The sequence below is a fragment of the Ochotona curzoniae genome, unplaced genomic scaffold (genome assembly GCF_017591425.1).
Source record: "Ochotona curzoniae isolate NIBS_2020 unplaced genomic scaffold, NIBS_Ocur_1.0 contig_2688, whole genome shotgun sequence".
Lineage (NCBI taxonomy): Eukaryota > Metazoa > Chordata > Mammalia > Lagomorpha > Ochotonidae > Ochotona > Ochotona curzoniae.
In genome coordinates, this window is record NW_024465553.1 from 15,273,643 (window position 1) to 15,300,263 (window position 26,621).

The following is a 26,621-nucleotide window of genomic DNA, read 5'->3' on the forward strand; positions in this document are numbered from 1 at the left end:
CAATGCATTTACACTTCTGTGTTCTCCAGAGGACAAGAGTCAGCTCAGCTTGAGAGAACCAACGCCCCAAACCCTGCAGCAAGTGCCAGTGGCCACCTCCTCAGGCTGCACCCCTCCCTCCCTTAGCCCAGGCGGATGGATGGCAGCAAGGAAACCTGGAGGCCCGAGGGTGTCGAGTGATCCCACGGAGGGTGAAACGGGGCAAGTTGCCTAACTGTCCAGACAAGGACTAGGTCGGTGTGGCGCGACCGACTCCGAGTGACGTCATACACACGCGTCCGCGGGCAGACGTGTCGAGAGCAAAATGAGGTCCTATCTTAGTTCTTTAACTTGATGCAGTTATAGCCACATGCATATTTGCAGTACATAGGAAGAGCTCTGAGAAGAATGGGTGGAGCAAGAGGCAATGTTTCTGTTCACCTTTGCGGCAGAACATGGCATGGTGAAACCCAGAGGCTCCCAGCAGCCAGGGGCTTGGTGCAGTAGCTCCCTTGCTGGGTGTCCTACACACACACACACACACACACACACACACAGACCAACTCTTCATGCTTTGTGGGACTGCTGGCCGTCCACCTGGCAGCCTCAGTCCTCCACACCGCCCCTCATCACCCAGTGGGCAAGGTAGGCAGAAGCAGCCAGGCCTGCGAAGGCCAGGCCCTGCCGTGGTACGTCTGTGGCATTCCCTTGGTTAGAGCTAGGCAAAAAAGCAGCCCAATCCAGAGAGATCAGGAAAGGGGTTGTCGTCTCTTGAAAGCATGAATGGCGCCATTGCTCTGCCAAAAGGCAGATGTGTTGGGACAGGAAGGAGGCTGTGGCCATTGAACCAGCAACCGTGTCAGCTGTCACTGTATTGGCTCTTTACAACTCAGTACTCTGTGTTTATGCATTGCTTGTGTAAGATTAAAGAGAGAAGAAGGGAAAAGAGGAACGAACCTAAGGGCAATACAAGACAGAATCGCGAGGACTTTGTTGCCGTCTCATTCAGATAGAAAATTGAACATTACTGGTCTGGGGTACTGAGTTATGGCATGATGTTAGTAACTTTTTTAAAGACTTATTTTATTTATATTGGAAAGTCAGATATACAGAGAGGAGAAGAGACAGAGGAAGATCTTCCGTCCGATGATTCACTTCCCAAGTGACCGCAAAGGCCGGTACTGCGCCAATCTGGAGCCAGGAACGAGGGTGGAGGGTCCCAAGGCTTTGGGCTTTCCTCAACTGCTTTCCCAGGCCACAAGCAAGGAGCTGGATGGGAAGTGGAGCAGCCGAGATTAGAACCGGCGCCCATATGGGATTTCAGTGTGCTCAAGGCGAGGACTCCAGCCGTGAGGCCACCGCGCCGGGTCGATCGCATGTCCTGCGTGAGGATCTGTTCTTGTGGAGCTCAGCGGAAGACATCAGGCAAACAACACTCCCAGGACCAAAGAGGGAGAAATTAGATTAACACGGTTGGATACCAGAAGGGGGCGCTGTGGTCACAGATGTCAAGTGCATGGCAGCAGCAGCGTACTGAGGCCAGAGGCAACAGAAAGAGCAAGAAGAACCTTCTTCCACTTCCCAGCCTTTCCTTCCTGTGAAGGAAGCTCAGTTGGAGAAACATCTGGAATTTGCCCTGTCCGTGCTGCACCATTCCCTGGGGGGTGCAAGCAGGGGAAGCAGTTCCTCACTGGTGTCGGTGTTCGGAAGAATGGACCTCCTGGCACAGGCCCAAGTGACCACCTGCTGAGTAGTTGTCTCCTCCTGGATACTTCCACACTGCCATCCAAGGCCCGTTCTCAAGCCTGGCTCCCTTGGGACTGTGTGGGGAAAGTCCACCTACATTCTGAGCTGCAGGCTTAGAAGGACTCAATCAGCTTTAGATGCCGTCTGACCTCTTAGGTATTAATGAAAGTGATAATTCACCTTTCATAGCTGCCTTGTGCTAAATTTCTTGACTTGCAAAAATAGTCCTACTTACTGAGACATTTTTGAAGCCTGTATTAGTTATTTTTAAATTGTATACACACACATACACATAATTGGGGGGAAAAAAAAAAAAACAGCTCCGTTCCATTAGTTCAATCTTCAAATGTCTGCAACAGCCATGATCCAACCAAGGTTGGAAACAGAAAGCAGGAATTGAATTCAGGTCCCCTGCATGACTCGACTGTCAGTGGCCACCTGCCAGGGTCTGCCACTGCGGTACGCTGGAGGAAGGAGGCAGCCGGGTATCGAACCCAGGCCCTCTGACGCAGAGCATGAGTCTTAACCACTAAGTCCAACATCTGCTCCTGCGCCAGCTGTTAATTTTTGCAAACACTCTCAAACCCAGAGGACTGAAATGGTAAATATCTGATTTCCCGTAGCATCTCCGGGAGCAGCTTAGTGCAGTCAAGCTATGGGCTAGGGCGCAGCTGCCACAGGCTGGATGGGGCAGGAGCCCCTGGCAAGAGGCCTGGGCCCTACACAGCTTGGGCCTGTCTGCAGGGCTGCCCCCAGGCCCTCCTAGCTGGCAGCAGTTCTGTTCTGCTGAGCAGAGGTGAACTAGGGACTGAGGGAGAGCAAGACACAGCGCCTTCCATGAGCCAGATTCTAGACATTCAATTTTGAGAAGCTGCTGACCGAGTCCAGTCCAGGAGGGGAATGAGGAGCCACCTCGTCCGGAGAGCACCAAAGAACTTGTGACTCTTCTCTGACGCCATGGAGGGAGTAAGCAAACAGGCAGGCAGACTCGCCAACAGCTGTGGGAGCACCTGCATTACCTATGAGAGTGTGAACCCCAGCTCCGTTCCTATTCCACTTTCCTGCCAGCAGGGGCCGGAGGCAGCAGGGAGGCCCAAGGACTTCACTCCCTCCACTCACACAGACTAGGGTTGCCTTCCTTGCTTCTGCCCCCCGGTCCTGTCTCGGGCTCAGCCCCGGAAGCAGCTGCAGAGTGAATCAGCAGGCGGAAGCTCTCTATCACTCCCAGTGTACCTCCCAAAACATTTAAATGATTACTTTCAAGATTTATTTCATTTTTATTGGAAAATCAGACATACAGAGAGGAGGAGAGGCAGAAAAGGAGATCTTCCATCCAATGATTCACTTCCCAAGCAGCCACAACAATCAGAGCTGAGCCAATCCAAAGCCAGGAGCCAGGAGCCTCTTCCAAGTCTCCTATGAGGGTACAGGATCCCAAAGCTTTAGGCTGACCTCAACTTCTTTCCTAGGCCACAGGCAGGTTGTTGGCTGGGAAGCAAGGCTGCCAGGATTAGAACCAGTGCCCATATGAGATCCTGGTGCATACAAGGCAAAGACTTTAGCCACTAGGCTATCGCACCAGGCCCAAAACAAATAAATGCCCCCCCCCCACACACACACATAAATTCTGATTCCTCAGCAAAAGAAAAGTGACTTCATTGTCACACAAGAAGCCCATCAAGAGCAGGAAGGCTCAGCACCTGCAGGCTTTGACCAGCACAGTGCACAAGAGGCAGAAATACTGTAATAATACCGCAAGAGCTTCCGCTCAAGATCTAAGTGGGAAAAGACGCATCCTGGGACCCTGCCTGGCCAGGCAGGTTGGGGCATGCAGTGTCCACACACCCGGTGGGGCAGAGGCAGGCAGGGCGAGTGTCCACCACCTGAATCCATCATCAGGCAAGGCTGCCTGGGCGGCTGGGAGGGATTCTGCCATCTCCATGGCATCTCCTGTCTTCTCCCCACCTTGCAGCCCCCTGCAGGCAGGTGGGGCGCCACTTCTGAGCCCAGGCCTCCCTCTAGTGTCCAGCCGAGGGAAAACACCCTCAAGAAGGGTCGCCTCTTGCAGAACCTACTTTTGCAAAATACGTAATCGATCCTGTTCCATGGTTAGAAACCTCAAAAGCAGGGCAGAAAACCTGGCAAGCTCCCTATGCCCCTTTCCCTGAGCCTTCAAGGAAACGACAAAGCCCAACTCCAAAGCCTGACTCATTCTGCCCCAGGCATAGTGCTGCCACCAGGTCATGGTCAAGACCATCCCTGATTCATTCTAACAGCATTCTCTGATGTAAGTTGTGCAGAAGAAAACAACAGGGAACATGGGAGTCTTTTGTTCCAGAAGATTCCTGAGATCTTTACATCAAATGATGCCAAAAGGTTTAAGTATAGAATTGCCTTTACTAAACCATAGGAAAGTCTTTTATTCAGTATTCATTTGCTCTATTTTCAAATTCTTGAAAGGCAGAAATCTTCCTTCCTCTGGTTTGCTCACCAAATGGCGACACAGCCAGGGGCGGTCCAAGCCAAAGACAGAAACCCAGAAGACCATCTAGGTCTCCCACATGACTAGCAGGGCCAAGTACTTCAACCATCTCGCCCTGTCATTCAAGACACGTCAACAGCAAACTGGACGCTGATACAAAGTGTGGGTGTTCTGAGCAGTGGCTTTACCTACTATGCCACAACACTGGCCCCATATAAGGGAGAGCCTTTGCACCTCATTTCCTCAGGCCGAGTCTCCTACTGACTCACACTTGCAGAACTAAGAAGACCCACTGGCATCCTATTTCCCTCCAGAACGATGAGGCGCCATTGCTGTGGGGTCATCTGCAGGATTCCCTGCAGGACAAAGCAGAGGATGGAGGAGGACAGGAGGAACGCACATAGGGGATTGATTTAGCAAGCACGCATTCATTTGCTGTGAGAGTCCAGGCTCAGGAAGCCATTGCCACGCAGCACGGTGCTGCAGACAAGGGGGCTAATCCCTGTCCTCCTGAGAGGGGCAGCCTCGCCAAGGGCATAGAACTCTGCCAAGTGTCAAATGCCAAACCCGGGAGAAGCAGTAATTACCAATGCACACCAGCAAATGCAGAAGACATGATACCTAAAAGCTGGAGATGAGAAATGAAATGTTTCAGTGGATGGATCGTAGACTTGTGCTTACCAGGCAGCCTATTGCTTTCCTGGGACTTGGTAACTATCAATCACAGTGGAACATCAGTCATGGCAGTTGCTCTTTGCTGAAGGTGTCCTGTGTGCTGGGGCCTGTGCTACATGTTTTGTCTTTTTTTCATACGTGTCTAAGGCTGTTTAATGATTACTGCTTTTTAATAGAAGGAAAGAGACACAGACAAAGAGAGAGAACATAGCACTCCCATGTGCTGGCTTATTCCTTTCATGTTGTCCATGGCTGGGCAGGGCCGGGCTGGGACTGCAGCCATGGACTTACTCCAGGTTGCACACATTGGTGGCAGGAACCCAGCGATTTGAGTCATCAACCGTTGTCTCCTGGGGTTTACACTGGTAGGACGCCAGGGTCAGGAGCTAGAGCCAGGAATTGAATCCTGGAACTCGGATGTGGGGTACAGGTGTATTCACCACTAGTCTAACGCACATTCCAAGGAAGAGCTATTCTATCTACACTTTGGAGATGGAGTGCAGAAATGCTGAATACAAGTAAGTCAGAGGCTCAGGATTCAATCCAGTTCTGCCACCCAGACCCTCACTCTGTCCTAACCCACTCTCCATCTGGGGATCCAGATTATAATCAGGGCTCAGAAGAAAGAGCACTAAGGGAGGATCAGTGAACACAGTACATCACTGGGCCTCTTGCAGACCACGTGAAGTGCCACCAAAAAGAAAAGGCACAATCTGAATCCTAACGTTCCGATACATAAAGTCTCATTTTCTGAAGGTTTTATCAAAAATGAATGAATTTTTTTCTAATAAAAATGTTATTGGAGGAACTGGTGTTATAGAACATCAGCTTAAGCCACTGCCTGTGATACTAGCTTCCCATGTGAGCAACAGAGCAAGTCCTGGGTGCTTTACTTCAGATCCAGCTCCCAGCTCATGCACGTGAGAAAGCAGCAGAAGAGGCCCAAGTGCATGGGTGCCTGCACCCATGGGAGAACCGGATGGAGGGTCAGGCTCTGCTCATTGGCCTGACTTAGCCTGGACTGTTGTGGCCATCTGGGGAGTGAAGCAGTGAACCAGTGGATAAAATTAATATCTAGATAGACAGATATAGATATAATTTCTGTGTCACTCTGCCTTTCAAATAACAAATAAAATTCGGAAAAAGAATGCAGAAACTGCACCACCAAACTTCCTAGACATCCGTTTGTAGCATCTGTTTTTCCCCAAGTGCCTCTCTCCTGCTGCCTCCTCATTCCATCCATTCCTTCCTGTGGATCCTTTCGGTAGTCTCTCCTCCCAGATCTTTACTGACCTCGGTTGCTTATCTCAGACATTACAGATCGGTAAGCCTAAGCACAGTTTACAAATAACTTTGGCCTACAAAGCCTTTGAAAATGTTTAATTGTGAACATACTTATTGCTTATGTATTCTCCTCTATTCGAAAGGCAGAGTGACAAAAAGAGAGAGAGAGCACCCAGCAGCTGAATCACTCCCCACATGATCTCAGGTGGAAGACAGGAGCCAGGTCTCCCACATGGGTGGCAGGGCCCAGCCACACGAGCCATGCTCTAAAGTGCATTAGCAAGGAGCTGGCTCAGAAGCAGAGTAGCTGGAATTCAAACTGGCACTCTGAGATGAGAAACGAAAACCTCAAGCAGTGCCTTAACCTGCTGCGCCAAAGTAGTGGCTCCAGTTGCCAATATTAAAACCCAGTAGGGCCCTGCAGCTTGGCCTAGCGGCTAAAGTCCTCGCCTTCAACGCCCTGGGATCCCATATGGGCGCCGGTTCTAATCCCGGCAGCTCCACTTCCCATCCAGTTCCCTGCTTGTGGCCTGAGAAAGCAGTCGAGGACGGCACAAAGCCTTGGGACTCTGCACCCGTGTGGGAGACCTGGAAGAAGTTACTGGATCGTGGCTTCGGATCGGCATAGCATCGGCCGTTGTGCTCACTTGGGCAGTGAATCATCGGACGGAAGATCTTTCTCACTGTCTCTCCTCCTCTCTGTATATCTGACTTTCCAATAAAAATAAATCTTAAAAAAAAAAAAGCCAGTAGATTTCACATAAAAACTTGATGCATAATAAAATAAAAATAACTATTTCCACAAAGCAATGATCACCTGGAGCTATGCAGCAGCCACTCCTTTTAGAAGTGGGACGGATTCTTCATTGCATCTTTGCTGCAGTTTCCTGACAGTGACATGGACAGTCTTGATTATCCTGTTCACCTGTCCATGTTCTGGCCTTGCCCCTCCAGGTCTTTCAGTTCCCACACGCTCTTTGTTCGATGTTACAGCACGCTAACAAGCAGAGCCGGACTTTGGAGCCAAATTTGGCTGGATTTTTCTGCCTTGTCTAGAAAAACATGTAAACACCTCATAACCCCCGTGTCACTGATTAGGACAACATAGCCCTGCTCTGGTTCTTGAAAAATCACAGTTGGGCACGTCCGCTCCTGTGAAACTGAGAGTGCACCATGAAGCACGTGCACCAGGACCCAAATCCTGGCCAAGCAAAGACCAAGCGGATCTACCTCCTAGAGATATGCTCTTATCATTGTGTAGTTGTGGGTTGTGCCAATAAAAAGTGAGGGTAGGTGTTTCGCCTGGAGGTGAAGGCAGAGTCCCGTATCAGAATGCCTGTCTGAATCCTGGCCCCAACTTGAATTTCCTACAAACGCAGACCCTAGAAAGCAGCAGTGATGGCGGAGTAGCTGGGTCCCTGACCCTGACATGTACTTGGGAGACCTGAATTAGATTCCTAGCTCCTGGCTTTTCTTCCAAGTCAGCCCTGGCCATCACAGGCATTTAGGGAGTGAAGCAACAAATGGAAATTCATCTGCATTCTCTCTCTCCTTCTCTCAGCCTCTCTTTTCAAAAAACAAAATAGGCCAAAGAAAAAGTGAATGCTTAACACATCATATATTGATAGTGGAATGTAATTTTTGTGGTTATGTTCAGTCTGATCCTTCTAATCTGTGTGCTTTAATAGAGCAGATTCAGGATTTAGGGATTCGACTTGGAAAAAAACTTTCTCATTTTTATTTCAAGAATGTAATTAAAAATTCCTTGAAACTGCAGGGTGAGTGTCTATCCTTCCTAATGCCTTTTTTTAAAAGATGTATTTATTTGTATTGGAAACAAAGATTTACAGAGAGACAAAGAGACAAAGATCTTCCATCCACTGGTTCATTCCGCAAGTGGCTGTAATGGCCAGAGCCGAACTGATCAGAAGCCAGTAGCCTCCTCCCCGTCTCCCAGGAGGGTGCAGGCTCCCAAGGCTTTTGGCCTTTTTTTCCACAAGCAGGGAACTGGGTGGGAAGTGGAGCAGCCAGGACATGAACTAGCACCCATATGGGATCCTGGCATGTACAAGGTGAGGATTAAGTCACTGAGCTATCGTGCCGGGCCCTAAATCCACATTTTGATGTTATTTTGTCCCAGTATATGCCGTTGTTTATGAGTGGTCTGTGCTCCACCCTGGGGCAGGGCTGTATTTCCTTCCCTGTGCAAATTACACAAACTTTATGGTCGGTTGGGTCCATAGAATGGTGAGCAGAGGGCTGTGTGCTTCTCAAAGTCAGAGCTCTAAGAGCTGGCCAGTGACTTGCTGTATTTCTCTGTTCCCTCTGCCAGTTTGGACACCCAGGACCTAGAATGAAGGTAACACGTGTCAGAGCTGTCTTTGCCCTTTTATGACTGCAGAGTAAATAAACTTTTGTTGTCACATGACCCTGAATACTGGGATCTTTGGTTATGGCACCGTAATCTATCCTTTGTCTCCGTTACTGATGTGTGTGGATGGTTAAATCAACACCCGCAGAGTTGGCTCGCCTTTGGGCCCCGATTCCAGTCCCACTTACTGCACTTTAGGTCAATTTTCCTGCTAACCTGTCTCACCCACTGGGGAGATCTGGTTGGAGTTCCAGGCTCCTGGCTTCAGCCCAGGTCAGCACAAAGCCATTGCAGCCACTTAGGAAATGAACCAGTGGATGAAAGACCTCTTTCTCTGTCACTCCCTTCTCTTAGACTTTCAAACACATAAATAAATCAGTCTCTTTCTCTATCTCTTAAGATTTACTTGTGGTTGTTGGAAAGGCAGGTTTACAGAGAGGAGTAGAGACAAAGACCAAAATTCACGCCTGGCACGGTGGCCTAGCAGCTAAAGTCCTTGCCTTGCACATACCAGGGACCCATATGAGTGCTGGTTTGTGTCCCAGCTGCTCTTCTTCCCATCTAACTCCCAGCTTGTGGCCCAGGAAAGCAGCAGAGAATGATCCAAAGCCTTGGGACCCAGCACTCACGTGGGAGACCTATCAGAAACTCCAGGCTCCTAGCTTTGGATTGGCTCAGCTCCGGCCGTTGCAGCCACTTGGGGGGTGAATCAACACAGAGTAAGTCAGTGGATGAAAGATCCTCTCTGTATCTCCTTCTGTCTTAAACCTAATCTGTCTTTCAATAAAAATCAGTAAATCTGTCTCTCCTCCTCTCTGTATATATGACTTTCCAATAATAACAAAAATGAAGTAATTGAGAATTAGTCTGCTGTACTCTCAAACTATGGAGATCCTGGGGTCATTCATTACAGTAACGAGTATTAATTACTCTAAAACATACCCAAATGGGATTCTACTGCAAATGACTTCTACCACAATTTTAAAAAAATTTAATGATGTATTTTAGAAATGTTTTGGCATCCTAAGTTGAACTTATGTTTAATACACTGCAGGTTCTTGGCAGGCAACTCATCCCAGATCTTGCATAATAACCACCAAAGTCATGTGTGTCACACTTAGAGAACGCGAATACTTCTAGGCAGATGTCTCCGCCAGGACATGCCCCTGGGCCCATCTTCCTTCTTGTCTTGCTCTGTATCAATGTGTGATAGGCCCCTGCAGACTGCATGTCCCTTATCAGCTGGGTTCCTGCTCACCCTAGCTAAAGAGGTGATGAGAAGGCTGGGAAGACCTGCACCTCCCTCCCTCCCGCCCCGTTCTCTGTTCTCTGGCTCAGCAGCTGCTTCCACACTTCTGGGTCTCCACCTGCTCCTGGACAGGTCCACCATGGTCCTTTCATCAACAGATCCTTTTTTTCTGGGCTGTGTTACACCATCTGCTGTCTGTTTTAGATGGAATGTGTATGATCCACTCCCCGGCACAGCCTAAATCAACCCTGACTCGATGTGCAGCTGGGCCTTGAGGGAGGTAATTACAGCTTAATGAGGTCCTAAGGTTGGGGTATGGTTTGTTGGGAATCTCCGTCCTTTTCAGAGATGCCAGCAGAGTTCATTTGCCCGCTTGGGGTGTGAACCAAGAGAATGCTGTGAGAGTCCACGGTGGGACAGCTGCTGTCTGCACACCGAGACATCACTCTCGGTGGGAACCTCATGGACACCTTGGTCTTGGACTGCCCAGCCTCCAGACCTGTGATAAACCAATTCTGTGGTTTCAACCACGCAGTCAATAGCATTTTACCATGGCCACTTGACCACACTGTAACTTCCAGTTGGGAAGCAGTGGTCACACCCTGCTGTGCAATCCTACACATTAATAACTCCCTCTGCTACAGGCACTCACTGTGGCTTCCCTTTTCCTGGTTGGACCCTGAAGGAGCTGAAGGAGGCATGCACCATTTTTTTTTTAAAGATTTATTTTATTTTTTTATTGGAAAGGCAGACAGAGAGAAGGAGAGAAAGAGTGAAAGATCTTTGTCTACTGGTTCACTCCCCAAGTAGCCACAATGGCTAGAACTGAGACAATCCTGGCTCTTGAACCAGGAACCAGGCGCTTCTTCCGGGCTTCCCACACAGGTGCAGGGTCCCAAGGCTTTGGGCCATGTTCTACTGCCTTCCCAGGCCAAGATACGAAGCAGCACCCATATGGGATCCTGGCAGATGCAAGGCAAGGACTTTAGCCACTAGGCTATCACGCCGGGCCCACAGCACCATTCTTGCAGACATTACATGGTTATAACCACTCTAGCCACTGACAATAAAATATGCTGCATATGAAACACATTCTAAAACTAGGTGGATCTGAATTTGCACCCTCTGCCTCTTTGTATGCTGTGGGGACATAAGGTCCCACTAACCCTCAATTTCATCACCTTCAAAATGAATACTAAGGGCCCTGCAGCTTGGCCTAGCGGCTGAAGTCCTCGCCTTAAATGCGCCAGGATCACATATGGGCGCCGGTTCTAATCCCAGCAGCTCCACTTCCCATCCAGCTCCCTGCCTGTGGCAAGGGAAAGCAGTTGAGGATGGCCCAAAGCCTTGGGACCCTGCACCCGCGTGGGAGACCTGGAAGAGGTTCCTGGCTCCTGGCTTCAGATCAGCATAGCACCAGCCATTGCGCTCACTTGGAGAGTGAATCATCAGATGGAAGATCTTCCTCTCTTTCTCTCCCGCTCTCTGTATATCTGGCTTTGTAATAAAAATAAATAAATCTTTAAAAAAATGAATACTAAAATCAAACCTGCACAGAAAATAACACATGAAATGCACCTGGCATTGTGAGTGGTTCTGTGTGTTCGCTAACAACATAGAACAAAGGACTGGGGCGAATCAGAAGCTAAGTCTTCAGGGCTAGATCCAAACCTGAGAAACTGCTGAGAGTTCCAGATTAGGAATCTGTAAAAAGACAGACAGGAAACATGCACATGTCATGAAATATTACTACGCATGTAAAAAACACTTTAAAATATAAAATCCACTCTTAGCTCTCAGGCTGTACAAGAAACAGCAGCTGGCCTGATCATGGTTTGCTGTTCTCTTTTATAGCCTTTTCCTTCCTTCTTTGTGTGTGTGACATTAAGTCATCCAGCCTTTTGGGCAGACTTCTTTACCAGAAACTGGCACAGCAGCAGTATTAAAAAAAAAAAAAAAACCACCAGGAATGTGTGTGTGTGTGTGTGTGTGTGTGTGTGTGTGTGTGTGTGTGTGTGTAGGGGTGGGGCAGGTCAGCATTGGTTTTGTTGTTTCCATCTGAAATCCGTTTTATTTGTCTTGCCCTCCAAATAAACTCCGCTGAAACAAATAGTCCCACCTTACAAGTAAGTTTTGGGTAATTACTAGGTGGCTTAAACCTTTTTCCTGCCCCCTTACCCAACACCAGTAGAAAACAAACGCATCCAGTCTGTCTCAAGGCATGGGAAAATACAGTGGTGTGCAAAACAAAACAAAACGAAACTGCACATCCTCGTTGGAACATCAGTGCGGTTGTTTTCAGCTTTGGCATCCTCCTTCTGATTACAAGTCCCATGCCCACCTTCATGTTGTGAATGGGTGTTGCGCACTTCCTGGGTCTGCCAAGCTCTTCCTCCGGCTGCATGCAGCAACGTGCTCCCTCTCAAGGGTGGGTGTGTCCTTCGACAGGGACCGCGGGCAGGCGGGCAGGCGGGCAGGCAGACGCGGGCCGCGTTTTCCCAGAATTGACCCCCTCCGCTCGCTATCTCGCTTCCCGGGTTTCCTTCCGGCGCCCTCTCCAAGCACATCCTTCCCTTTCGCTTCCCAGCACACACCGGGTCAGAAAGAGGTTGAAAAATCCCACCCTTGTCACCCCAATTACCTCGTCCCACTGCCGTTACCCGGGCCGGCCACGTGGGCACCGCGGTGACCCGCCGGGCGACCTGGCCGCCCGTGTAAGTGAGCTTGCCTAGAGGGATCGCTGCCAGCCATTGGCAGGGAACACGCACAAACCTAACCTACCCAGAGGACCTGATTTTAAACTGGGCTGGGAAGGAGCCAGGGGGTGCATCCATCTTGATGCGGGACATGTTGTCCAGTTCTGCTTTTTCTTCCTCCTTGTTTCTCTTCCCATCTATTCCTCGTGAGAAAGTCCTTCAGGGATTGAATGTTGAATTCTGAACTGAGGAATTTCAGGGGTACCTCCTGAGTTAGTTCTTGCTTAGCTCTTCCACCTGCCGTAGGAATCTGTTCATCTTTCCTAGGCTGATGGGCCCCTCTCCACCCACTGCTTAACACCTCTAACCTGACTCTGTAACCTGCCTTGCTTTCTGCCTCACCTAATAGAGCAGACACTTTAGGGGTGTCTTTCACTAGGAGCCTGCTGTTTCCTGAGAAATTCCTTACAAATGCGCGCACACACACACACACACCCCAGGATCTGCTCTGTTTGTTCATGTGGCCCCTCCTTCGTGGCACTGGTAATTGGACCAGAGTGCACCTGACTCACACATGGGTCAAGTGCATATTCTGGACTTCAGAACTGAACTTGAGATGCTGGTTGCAGCCTGAGCTGTTCTCTTACATACAAAGACCTTAACTATTGAATCAATGAAGACTGCCCTGTTGAGAGAGAGAGGGAAGTTTGCACATTCTCTGAGAGAAGCAAAGTTAAGGCTGTGTGGGAGAGCGGCTGCTTCCTGACCTTCATCAGGCTAGGTGCCCTTGAGTCTGCAGAGACTCAGGACCTGTGTGTCCCAAGTCTGTATGAATTAGGATAAACTTGATTGCAAGTAAGAGATACCTAACTCATGTGACTTAAACTCCTAGCACATATTGTTTCCTTAAGAAGTCTGGCGGCAGGCAGAGCCAGGCTTTGTTGAATTCAACCACATCAGCGAGGACATAGGCTCTTTCTACCTTCAGTCCACTCAGCAAGTTGGCCTTCTGTTCTCGTGCTTGTTGCCTCATGGTCCACAAGCAGCCACTGTGGATCCAAGTATTGTGTTCTGCCATCGTGAAAGGAGCAGCGGGTGCAGCGACCAGATCTCCTAACACCATGCCACATCTCCTTGACAGCACATAGTCAACACGATGGAGCCCCTTGTAACAAACACTAAGCAACAACGACAGTCTACGTTTTCATAAAAAGAAACTAGAAAGGGCTCTGTTGAGACTTGCTCCCCTCCACCCATCACACCCTCCCCACATGATGTCTCATCAAGCTAATCGTCCTCTTGCAGGACCGGCATCCCACATGGGCACTGGTTCAAGTCTCAGCTGTTACACTTCCCATCTAGCTCCCTGCTGATACTTAGGAAAGCAGGGGAAGATGGTTCAAGTCCTTGAGCTCCTGCACCCACATGGGAGACCTGGAAGAAGCTCCTGGCTCCTGGTGTCAGATCAGCTCGCCTTGACTGTCCTTACTGTTTCAGCTGCTTGGGAGTCAACAATCAGAGGGAAATTGTCTCTGTAACTCTTTCAGCTTCAATAAATAAATCTTTAAAAAAAAAAAAAAGGCTGCACCTGATCTTCTCAATACCTGATGTATACCCACTGCCTTTGTTCTTCAGAGACAATGGGGCAAAGAAGTGACTACCCCACACCGCAACATTTCAGCGTTTTGGTCTCTACCAATCTCTCCGATCATATTGTTCAGAGCTTCTTTTTCTTACTTAAATAAAACTTTGCTTCTTCTACTCTTACTATTGTGTCCAGTTCTGTAAATTGTCATTAATACTGGAACACAAAATTAGGAAAACTATGGGCCTGGTGCAGTAGCATAGTGACTAAAGTTTTCGTCTGCATGCACCGGGATTCTATATGGGCACTGGTTTGTATCCCGGTGGCTCTGCTTCCCATCCAGCTCCCTGCCTGTGGCCCAAGAAAGCAGTACAGGATGGCCCAAAGCTGTGGGACTCTGCACCTGCATGGGAGACGAGTAAGAAGCCCCCGGCTCCTGGCTTCGGATCTGCTCAGCTCCAGCTTGTGTTGCCACTTGGGGAGTGAATCATTGGACAGATCTTCCTCTCTGTCTCTCCTCTCTGTATATCTGACTTTCCAAAAACTAGGAAAATTAGGGTTTTTCTGCAACACAGGGAAGTTTTGTAAATAAAGGTAACTCCCTCTTTCTCAGAAACCCCACAGGAAATGTCCTGTCACAGCTTACAGGCCTCTTGCATAAACCTATTTTACTGTATTTTTGTGTCTATTGAAGATTTGCTTGAAAGGTGACAGAAGCATCCTGAGATAGGGACAGATATCTATTTACCATCTGTTGTTTCATTTCTCACACGCCTGCAACGGCCAGAACTGGGCCAGATCAAAGCCAGGAGCCAGGACCTCGGTCTAGCTCTTCCAGATGGCAGGCAGAGATCCACACGTCATCTATCGGCCGCTGCGTCCCAGGATGCTGGGACTGAAACCCAGGTCTTCTAGTTAGGATGTGAAAGTTACAAGCTATGTCTTCATCGCTGCAGCAGATGCTTGCCGCAGAGCTAATCATGTCAAGACAGCTTCCATCAGGCCAGCACTGTGATATAGTAGGTTAAGCTGCTGTCTGCAATGCAGGCGTCGTGTTTGGTCATTCATCCAGGTCCTGGTCATTCTACCTCCCATCTTCTGATGTACAGTGGAGGGCAGCCCAAATGCTTGTGCCCATGCATGCCTGAGGGAGACCCAGAAGAAGCTTTTGGCTCTTGCCTTCAGCTTGGCTCAACCCTGACTATTGCAGCCATCTGGGGAGTGAACCAGAGGATGGAAAAAAAATCACTGTGTCCCTTCCTCTCTCTTTGTAACTCTTTCAAGTATGTCAATACATCATTATGTGCATGGCTGGCCTGATGGCATAGCAAGCTAATTCTCTGTTATGGCGCTGGCATCCCATATGGACGCTGGATCACATACAAGCTACTTTAGTTCCAATCCAACCCCCTGCTATGACCTGGAAAAGCAGCATCAATGCATATATGGGAAACCTGAACGAAACACCTGGCTCCTGTTGTCACACTGACTCAGCTCCCGTTGTTGCTGCCCTTGGGGAGTGAACCAGCGCTTGGCAGCTCTCTCTCTATATCCCCTTTCTGTAAATCTTCCTTTCAAATGAAAATAAACACATTTTTTAATTAAAAAGGCATACATTAACTATTTATTTTATTTTATTTTTTGAATGGGCTAAACAACTTTTTAATGCACTTTTAGAATATTTCCATATTATTAACTTAACAGGGACCTGCTTATTAAGATTCCATTACTAACATACCTTTTTGGGTAAAAAGACTTATTTATTTATTTTTTTTTATTGTAAAGGCAGATATACAGACTGAAGGAGATACAGAGAGAAAAATCTTCTGTCTGCTGGCTCACTCCCCAAGTGGCCTCAATGGCCAGAGCTGAGCCAATCCAAAGCCAGGAGCCAGGAACTTCTTCCAGGTTTCCCATGCAGGTGCAGGGTCCCAAGGCTTTGGACCGTCCTCTACTGCTCTCCTAGGCCACAAGCAGAGAGCTAGAAAGGAAGTGGAGCAGCCAGGATACGAGCTGGTGCCCATATAGGATCTTGGTGCATGCAAGGCTAGGACTTTAGTCACTAGGCTACCACACCAGGCCCACATTTTCTATTTTTTTTTTTTTTTAAGAAAATGTTTTGCCAGTCTGAGTGCAGTGGCTCAACAGGCTAATCCTTTGCCTTCAAAATCTGGCATGTCATATGGGTATTGGTGCTAGTCCTACTCCAGTTTCACTACACTTCCCTGTTTGTGGTCTGGGAAAGCAGTAGAGGATGGCCCAAAGCCTTGGGAACCTTCACACCCTGTGGGAAATACGGAAGAAGCTCCTGGCTTCGAATCGCTTCAGCTCCAGTTGTTGTGGCCACTTGGGAAGTAAAGCAGCAGACGGAAGATCTATCTCTCAGTGTCTCCTCTTTGTAACTCTGCCTTTCCAAGAAAGAGGCAGAAAGACCAAGAAACACACTCAGACCATTCCTATCTGCTGGTTTACTTCTCACATGCACATGACAGCCAGGGCTGGGTCTGTCCAAAGCTGAGATCTGGGAATTCAATCCAGTTCTCCCATGTAGGCTTCAAGAATTCAATTATTAGCGTTAGCACCAAGTTATGACCACTTGGGGAGTGAACCAGTGGGTGGAAGATCTCTCTGTCTCTCCTCCTCTCTGTATATCTATCTGCCTTTGCAATAACAATAAATGTCTTTAAAAAAAAGGAGCTTGAAATGAGGTACATTTTGGAGGTCAGATTTGGGGGGGCTGGGCAAATGTAAAACCAGTGTTTCTGGTAATATCTTGGTAAAAATGTTGAGACTCTTCTAGGCATTCTTATTTCCTGCTTCTTATTGTTACAATATCCAGAATGGTCAGGAGAGTGGATGAGTGGACAGCTACTGTTTTGATCTTTTTTTTCTTCTGCTGATAACATGTGGATTAAGGCACAATTGGTCTCTCATTCTCAGAACTGGGGAAGTGTTTCCTAGGACTCAGGCCCAGCCAGTCAACTAACATCTGCCAGAGCTCCCGTGATCCCCACTGGGCTAATGGGAGCCTATCAAATCATGTCAGTGGGACTACGAGGAAGTACAGTGTCAGGTGAGGCTCTAAAACTGGTGGAACATAAGCATGCCTGCCATAAGCCATCTTTGCCACCACATGCTGACAGCCCTTCTGGGACTAAAGCCAATCAGACGTACTGAGCCAATAAGGAAGCAGATTCCTGAGCACCCTGGTGAACACTTGGTTCCAGGCAGTACCCCAACCTTTCTGGTTAATTGAGCCAGTAAGTCTTCACTTTGAAGTCTGTTCATTCAAGTTTGAGGTCAGTTGCAAAACTTGTAACTCAGAGTCCTAATGAACATCACCACCATTATCGCCATTATTATCTGCACCACCCCTTCTCCTCTTCCTGGAGCCAGAAACAAAAGTCCACTTCCTGAAGCAGAGCCCCAGATGATTGCAACACCCAGCTGCATGTGGTCACCACAGGAAGTCCAGGGTGGCAGTGTCGGGTGTGGTGGTTGAGAAGGAAGCACCCACATCCTCTCCTGGAGCAGAGGAAACCCAAGCCCAGAGGCCTGGCATTGAGACACAGGCTCTTGCTACTGATTCCTGGAGCAGGGTTGTTTGTCTCTCTCTGAGCTCCTATTGCAAGTGCCTTGTTAGACAAGGATCCAAATTGCTCTATTCAAGGGTCACTGTCACCTCGTGAAGGGCATGTCATCAGGTTCCATTCTTGCTCATAAGGCTTTGTATTTGAATACAATCATTCCTTAAAATAGGGATGCCTCCTGAAAAAAAAAAGTGGTAGTTCTAAACTATTGTCCCCTGCCCCTCCCTGATTTATGGATGCAAAGGATGTTTCAAAAACACTATCTAGGGCCCAGCGCGGTGGCGCAAGTGGTTAAAGGTCCTCGCCTTGCACGCCCGGGATCCCATATAGGCGCCGGTTCTAATCCCGGCAGCCCCGCTTCCCTTCCAGCTCCCTGACTGTGGCCTGGGAAAGCAGTCGAGGACGGCCCAAAGCTTTGGGACCCTGCACCCGCATGGGAGACCCAGAAGAGGCTCCTGGCTTCGGATTGGCATAGTATCAGCCATTGCGCTCACTTGGGGAGTGAATCATCGGACGGAAGATCTTCCTCTCTCTCTCTCCTCTCTGCATATTCGCCTTTCCAATAAAAAAATAATAAAAATAAATCTTTAAAAAAAAAAACACTATCTAAAATGTAAAAAAGCAGAGTCAGAAACCCAAAGGGTTCATTTAAGGAATAATTCATGTCTTCAGCTAATAATTTCCAACACTCATTAAATATGATGTAATGAGTCTTGGTACTAAGCATTTTTCTTATTTAATTCTCCCAGTAAATCTATGAAGAATGTCCCATATTACAGATGAAGAAATTGTATCTACAGGGATGGGAGGTAGCTTTTGTTAGTTATTTAAAACAGTTTAGAGTTCTAGTTCTAGTTCATACGATATTACGATATTTTACACGCAGCTAATTCCCGCAACCTGGTTCTTTACTGTGAGCTGAAAACACCAGACGCAACGAGGTATCTTAGGAGGTTTATACTAGTGGGACAGGTAAAGGTGAAGGGGAATGTGGGGAAGGAGAAAGAGAAAAGAGATAGAGCTGTACCGGGGGGGGGGGGGGGGGGGGGGGGGGGCCTTTTTGTTGGCAAGGTGTGGGGCGGGGATTGGGAGGGTTTAAGGGCAGGCCCCAGGGGATTGGTGAGTGCAGGTGAATGCCTAGCGATGATTGGTGAGTGGGTGGGGTTGGGGAAAGGGGCTGGAAGATTGGGGGTGGGATTCTCAGGTGGAATGCCAGGTTACATCTAATTGGTAAATGGCTAGACTGGCGCAAATTTCATGAGCTGTGAGGAAGAAAAATGGCACCAGGTCCAGGGTGGGATATTCAAATAACTCCTTACAGCTTTGCCTAAGGTTTCTTTCTTTCTTTCTTTTTTATTGGAAAGTCAGATATACAGAGAGGAGGAGAGACAGAGAGGAAGATCTTCTGTCCATTGATTCACTCCCCAAGTGAGCGCAATGGCCGATGCCATGCTGATCCGAAGCCAGGGTCCAGGAACCTCCCCGGGGTATCCCACACAGGTGCAGGGTCCCAAAGCATTGGACCATCCTCGACTGCTTTCCCAGGGCACAAGCAGGGAGCTGGACTTTGCCTAAGGTTTCTAAGTGCTGGGAAAGGGTCTGTAATTCTGCTAAGTATGATTTCTCTTTTTTTAAGGTTTTTGGTTTTTTTTTCTTGGAACATCAGATTTACAGAGAGAAGGAGAGACAGAAAGACAGATCTTCCATCCACTGGTTCACTCCCCAAGAGGCCACAGTGGCTGGAGCTGAGCCGAAGCCAGGAGCCAGGAGCTTCTTGCAGGTCTCCCACACAGGTACAGGGTCCCAAGGCTTTGGGCCATCTTCTGCTGCTTTCCTAGGCCACAAACAGAGAGGTGAATGGAAAATGGAGCAGCTGGGACACAAACTGGCTCCCACATGGGTTCCTGGCACTTGGAGGTAGAGAATCAGTCATTAGTTATTGTGCTGGTCATTCTCCTGTCCCCAATTCTTTTAAACACAGACAATTCACAAACAATATGACATGTGCGTACCCAGATATGTATAAAGTAGACAGTGGAGAAGGGAACTCACTTTGCAGAGTGGTTGGAGATCAAGGAAGCCTTTACAGTTGAAGAGGTTTTGAAATGGGCGAGGCAGGTCTGGTGAACTGAAGTCGCAAGCCATCACAATGCATGATTCCATCTTCCTCCTTGTCCATCAGAATGCTCACTCTCCTGGGATGCACCTACTTCATCGGGGACCTGGAAGGAAGACACCATGAAAATATGGATACTGAGCTCTGTGTGGAACTTGTGGAGGTGCCAGATAATTCCCAAGAGGCTTCACGCCTGGAAAGGCACTGTCCCAAGCTCAGAAAGGAGACCGACCACGGGTGAGGATGGGTGATTTCTCTTTCGCTGCATCATTCGACTAGAGAGAATGTTTGTGTCTTCCTTCCCCTACCTCTTCCCCCAGTAGGGCAAATCCCCTTAATGGGTGACCCAGGCACACGTATGTATGTGTGTGTGTGTGTGTGTACTTTCTCCACTTTTAAATAAACTATACTGTTGTGCACTTTATTTATGCCGGCATTTAGAATTCTTGTTTTCGTGCATGGCAAGAGTCTGGAGTAAACAGGTACATATTCCACACCCCTCCTCCCACCATCCGCCCCGGCAAGAGTTTGAGTAATCTTGAAGGAAGAGCTGCATTCCACAGCACCAAGCTGTGCATATGAACTGTGCAAGATGATGATGAAGGAGAAGCTACCAAGGCACCTGGAAGGGGAGCCTCTCTGTCTCCATGGATACTGGGGTGCTCTTCATGACTTAATGAAGCCTCGGTGTTTTGTGAATTGCCAATGAGGCATAAAGCAGTCAGGTAATCACTCCTGTATGAAATCATTGATACTCACAAAAGCCATAGAAGGGATTAGCTTTGCAAGACGAGTTAGGAAACTAGGGCTAAGTTTGCATGACTCGTCCAAGAGCACACATCATGAGTAAGCAGCAGAACAAGGCAGAAGCAGGTATCCTGCCCCGGGGAAGCAGCGATGGGCTAACAGGGTTCCTCTAACCTGGCCAGATTCCGTCACTGTTCTTCACCTCCAGTTCTGGCTTTGCTTCTTGACACCTGCTGTACTGGGCTCTGAAAGGCTCGCTCCCTCCAGAGCACCCCTTTCTTCCTCCTCATGTCCAGCTCTCCAAAGCCTCTCATCTCTCAAGAGCCAGCTCATTGTACATCTTCATCCCAAGCCCTCTCCAGGTACATTCATCACCTTTGCCCTGTGTCTGGGTGTCACTGAAATCCCTTGGCCTGTGTCCAACCAGATTCTTGCCCTAAAAATTACCCACACGGTGAGTTAACCTGCCCTGCCATCTACCGCCCCCAAGGAACTACTGGGGTCTAATCTCTGGCACCTTTGAACGGCCTTTTCTTGTTGTTTTCTCTATATGTGTGCTTCTTGTCTCTCATTAGAAAAAGGCACCATAAGCCTTTTTTTTTCAGCCTCACCTATGCAGCCTTAGGTCCACATTGAGTTTGATGGTCCAAACAGGATATTCAGCTTCTAAATTCTGCAAAAACTGATACCTGTAACATCCCCCCTGCCCCACCACCAATGTTCCTACAGGGTTGGAGGAAAGGGCAGAGGCATCCATGGATGCAGTCATCCATGAATAATAGCCAACACTTTATAATTGCTAATTGCCATGTCCTATTGAATATTCATGACATATGTTAATTCACTAAAGCCTCAGGACAACTATTATCATTCTCATAAATAAAATGAAGCTGGAGTTCAGTCAGTCAGTGGGCCCAGTCAGGATACAGACCTGCTTCAGAGTATGACTGCATCTCCTTTTAAATCTCCTTTTTATCTTTACTTTGTTTTCATTTTATTTGAGAGTAAGAGAGACGAAAACAGAAGGAAATTTCTCCTTTGCTGGTTCACTCCCAAAGTAGCTGTAACAGCAGGGATAGGCCAGGCAGAAGCCAGGAACCTAGAATTCTGTCTGGGTCATCAGTGGCAGGAACCCAAGTACATAAGTCATGACCTGCCTTCCTAAGGGTGTGCATTAGCAGGAAGCTGGGCAGGAAAGTGGGGGAGCCAGGACTTGGGCTAGGCGCTCCAATGTCGGATGCAAGCGTTCCAGCACCAGTCCTTTAAACTGAATTCTCAGGGGATAACCAAACATTTCTTGCTGTAGTGCCTAATGTTTCTTTTCTAAACAATCCAGGAACAATAGGACTAAAAAGGTGAGAACACAATATTATGCTCCAAGTAATACGACAGGTGCATCTTGCTTTAGCAATATAGTTCCTGCAATGGGGTGTATGAGGCAAGACGTATGAACGCCCTTGTAAAGAATTTGGCTCTTAAAGTGGTTAAAGACCGGGTTTTAATGACCAGTTACTGGCAGCATTGGAATTAGATCGGGTTTCCTGACTTTCAAGGAAAACTCAAAAGGAAACTGCACGGGAAACCCTGGCGGGGACAAACATGAAGGGCAGGAGAAGGTATATCTGCAAACTAAAGGACGGTGATATTGTCAAAAAGGGCTAGCCTATAGATATCCACAGAGGAATTCGCTAATTAAATAAAAGAGTTACCTGCCTTGCTCTGGAATTCAAAGGAAGGAACCTCCCAATAGGCAAGGGCAGAAAGGGCGCCCCCCGTCCGGGAAAACTGGGAAACCCGCTCTGGAGATTCAGGCCCAGCCTCTAGTCTTTGCTTCCAGTCTAATTGGCCACTTCTTGCTGGACTCAGCCCACCCTTCCCGTTTGAACCATTAAGAAGCCAAGTCCTCCTCTCTTACCTACGCGAGCTGCTCTGTTCTTGCCTGTGATTGGCCAGGCCGCAGCATGGGGTCCGCCTCCTCCTCCAACAGATTGGTCAGCGTCCCCTCAGGCCCGCGTCCGTCCTCAGCTCGTCCCCGCCCCGTCTCTCCCCGCCCGGGTCCTCTGGAGAGTCGGCCCCGCCCCCGCGTGACGGCCCGGCCGGGAATTGGCGGCGGGGCTGCAGCCATTTCCGGTTTCGGGGAGGTGGGTGGGGTGTGGAGCGGGACTTGGAGCCGCCGCCGCCGCCGCCGCCACCTCCCACAGATCCTGCCTCGTCCCCGGTGCTGCTGGGACGATGCGGCCGGGGCCGGGAGGCTGCTGTTGCCGCCGCCCGGTGCGGGCGAACGGCTGCGTGGCGAACGGGGAAGTGCGGAACGGGTACGTGAGGAGCAGCGCCGTTGTCTCCGCCGCCGCTGCCGCCTCGGGCCAGGTACGATGGATGGGACCGGGCTGCCGGGGTCGCTGGGCCGGGGGCACGCCGAGGGCTGGGGGCGGCCGGGCGCGGCTCAGGAGCGCTGGCGGCGATGTCCGGCCGCTGCCTCGGCCTCCCGAGGGGGCAGGCGGGAGGCTCCGAGGGTGGCGGCGTGGGGGGCTCTCCTGTCCCTCCCGAGGCTGGAGCTGTGCCCCGAGCTCCGGGTCCCTTCCTCTGACGGCTCCGGCCAGATGTGCGGGTCGTCCGCCCTGAGAGGCGCTGGTCGCTCCACGGACGCCCTTGGCGTTCGCTTCTCAGCTCCTGTCCCTCCTCCCCAACACCCCACTTCCAGGTTCCGGTCCTCACACCCTCGAGGCGGTTGCTGCTTCTTGGAGAGTCATGCAGCCGCGGTCTGGGGACTTAGGGAGGCAAAGAAAGTTCGGAGGTAGGGGCCAGGTGCAGACGAGACTCGGGGTCTCTCCGCAGCCGCTTTCTGGTCCCTTCCACGGGCGAAGCTATTGGCCCCGGCCCCTTCCCCCAGCGGCGTTAGCTCCCGCCCAGCCCAGGCTCCAGGTTGAGTGCGGTGGTCGGCGGTGAGAGCTAGGAGCTGGAGAGCTGGCACGCTAGGGAGCTGGTTCTACCCGATGGTAACCCTGGATGAGTCGCCCTATACTAATTAACCAGGGCTGAGTCATCCCGCAAGGCCGGGCAGCCCTAAAATGCTCCGAAAAGATCTGAATTAGGTGTCCGCCTTCCAGTGCCCTGGGCTGACAGGTCATCTGCTGCCGGGGTGAGGCGGTTAAGATGCAAGCCTGGGGGTGTGGGGATCACGTGCTGAGGACTTTAATGTTTACGCCTGCTTCTGGCATGAAGACCACGACTTCTTTTCAAGTACTTTGTTCTCCTCGGCGGCAGCAGGAGTGTGACTTGCAAGTGTGGATGGATGATGGGGTTTTAGCATCGGTGCCTGGCGGGCCTCCTCCCCAGATCAGTAGCTTTGAGAGGCAGGCCTGTATGAAAGGGGAAGATACAGTGGTTCTCCCCAGGTTGTGTGGAGGTGATGAGCCGTGAGAGTTGGGGGTAAGAGATGAAAGAGCGTTGACCGCTGCTCTGTGTGAGGTGTTCAGGCAAAGTGCTACCCGCAGGTTTGGAAGGTTTGTTTTCACTTGCAGGGTCCCAAGGCCTTGGGCCTTCCTCTGTTGCTTTCTCAAGCAACAAGCAGAGAGCTGGATGGGAAGAGGAGCAGTTGGGAGTTGAACCAGCACTCGAATTGGGTTGCCAGCAAAGCAGAGAGAAGCTTAGTTTGCTATGCCGTAGCATGGTGCCCTTTCACTTTTTAAGATGTGAGTGGGTGAGCGCCTCACCAAAAGTAGTGGAAGAATTTGTGTTCCTGGAGGTCTAAATGGTACAGAATGTTGCAGGGAGACGCCATTGTTGGGATTATTAAATTCTCTGGCATTGCAGGTGAAGTGAGTGAGATGTGGTTTTCACAGGAAGGAGGAAGCCAGGAGGAGAGTTGGCACTTAGAAGAGGTCTGTGTGTGTGCTTCTGCAGTCCCTACAAGTGTGGTCTGATCTAGCAACCCAAGCTCCTCCCTGCCGTACGTGCTTCCCAGCTGGTGGGGTGCTGGTGATTGGCCAGCCAGTAACACGAAGACATAGCGAAAGGCAGTTTATAAGTCCGTGCCGGTCGCGTCTGACTGGTCTAATGGAACATGTTAGTGGAGATGCTCCCTTAAAGCCCATCAGTGGCAGTTGGCACTGTGATGCAGGTGGCAGCGCACCCTCCAGAAGTGCTGTCTGTGGCACAGCTTCTCAAACAGACTTCAGGTCTGCCCCAGGGGAAGGTCAGCTGTGGATCTTGTTCTCAAGCAAAAGACATGTAAATAACTTCATGGGAGCAGTAGAGTATCTTGGGAAAAAATGTGTATAGATATATTTTAAAGAATTATTTATTTATTGTTTGGAAAGGCTGATTTACAGGGGAGAGATAGAAAGATGTTCCATGCACTGGTTTACATCCCATGTGGCCGCAATGGCTGGAGCTGAACCAATCCAAAGCCAGGAGGTGCTTCCCAGTCTCGCATGTGGGTGCAGGATCCAGAGACTTGAGCCAGCCTCTGCTGCTTTCCCAGGCCGCAAGCAGAGATCAGAACCAGAGCAGCAGGGACCCAGTCAGTGCTTATAAGGGATGCTGGAGCTTGCAATTGGAGGATTAGCCCATTAATCCACCATGATAGTGCTTTGAAAATATTTTTGAAGTTGTTTTGTTTGAAGTGATATGCCAGTGCTGCAGCCTGGACTGTTTTTTCTTTCAGTCTGGGTGAGATGTTGCCCACTTTGGCTTCAAAATCCGTGCAAGACTCTAGGCTCACAGAGTAGCATGACGTGTCAGGCCTTTACTGCACTGAGTGTCACACGGCTGAGATGTGGATTCAGTTCCTTGCATATCCCGAGGGCCATCTCTTAAAGGAGGGAAACTTCAGGAAGTTGTAGGGGTCGCTCTCACTCCTGACCATGCCTGTAGGAATGTGTGCAGAGAGAGTAACTTGGACTTGGGTTTACAGCTGGATTAGGTAGGTGCTGTGGGAGGAAGGAATTAGGAAACAGTTGGATGTGGCTGTTTAATGGTGGTGGTAGACACAGTTCTCACCGGAGTAGCAGCTGAACAATAAGGCAGGAATTTTTCCCTCTGCCATTTGTGAGTGGGAGGAGGATGAGGCTTTATATTTGAGGTGAAGGTGGCAATTAGCCTTAGGGAAACCTCGACAGAAGTCAAATTAGAAGGAACCTTCAAGGATTCCTGTAAGTGAGCCCCTTTGTCTGTTTGTAGGACTTTATGAGAACCAGTCTTGACAGGGGGCTGTCCCTTTTCTAATGGCCTCCAGAGGATTTGCAGGGCACAGGCAGCACAGTTGCATTACGTAGTGAGCTTGTAACATTTGATGAAATAATGCCACATTTTGGTTGCACTTGAAATGTAAGTTCGTATATTTTTATTTTGTTAAATGCTTATTGGAAAGGCAGATTAACAGAGAGGAGGAGAGACAGAGAGAAAGCTCTTTCAACCAGAGGTTTGCTCCTCAAGTGGCTGTAACGGCCAGAGCTGATCTAATCTGAAGCTAGAAGCCAAGAGCTTCTTCTGGGTCTCCCACGTGGGTGCTGGGTCCCAAAGCTTGGGGCTGTCCTCTACCACTTTCCCAGGTCACTAGCAGGGAGCTGGATGGGACGTGGAGCAGATGGGATACAAACTGGCACTCATATAGTACCCTGACACCTGAACGGGGAGAATTAGACCATTGAGCCATTGCGCTGGACGCCTGTTTGTCTTTTAAAGAAAGAATTTTCTTTTTTTTAATTTTAATTTGAAAGTCAGATTTACAGAGAGACAGAAGCAGAAAGAGAGAGATGATCTTCAGTCTGCTGGTTCACTCCCCAAGTGGCTGCAATGGCTGGAGCTGAGCCAATTCCAAGCCAGGAGCTAACTTTGGTTTTCCCATGTGAATGCAGGGGCCCAAGCACTTAGGCATTCTCTGCTGCTTACCAGACCACAGGCAAGGAGTTGCATGGGATGTCGGTGCTGTAAAGGGGAGAATTAGCCTGTTGAGCCACCATTCTGGCCTCTGCTTGTTTGTTCTTTTGCTTTTTTTTTTAAGATTTATTTTTTTATTGCAAAGTCAGGTATACAGAGAGGAATATCTTCCGTCTGCTGATTCTCTCCCCAAGTAGCCGCAATGGCCAGAGCTGTACTGG

The 26,621-nt window shown here is 49.4% G+C and overlaps 1 protein-coding gene and 1 long non-coding RNA gene across 2 annotated transcripts in view; one reads left to right on the forward strand and one right to left on the reverse strand.

Annotated features, from left to right (window-relative positions):
• The window catches only part of LOC121152937, a 25,255-nt gene extending 5,371 nt beyond the window's left edge, over nucleotides 1-19,884 (reverse strand). The window contains exon 1 of the long non-coding RNA XR_005883325.1: nucleotides 19,710-19,884. This is a non-coding gene — a long non-coding RNA (uncharacterized LOC121152937). The remainder of the gene's footprint in view (nucleotides 1-19,709) is intronic.
• Nucleotides 19,885-22,649: 2,765 nt separating this feature from the next.
• The window catches only part of SPTLC2 (serine palmitoyltransferase long chain base subunit 2), a 67,313-nt gene continuing 63,341 nt past the window's right edge, over nucleotides 22,650-26,621 (forward strand). Inside the window, exon 1 of the mRNA XM_040975235.1 lies at nucleotides 22,650-22,887. Coding sequence (XP_040831169.1) covers nucleotides 22,753-22,887 — 135 coding nt within the window. The 5' untranslated portion in view covers nucleotides 22,650-22,752. The remainder of the gene's footprint in view (nucleotides 22,888-26,621) is intronic.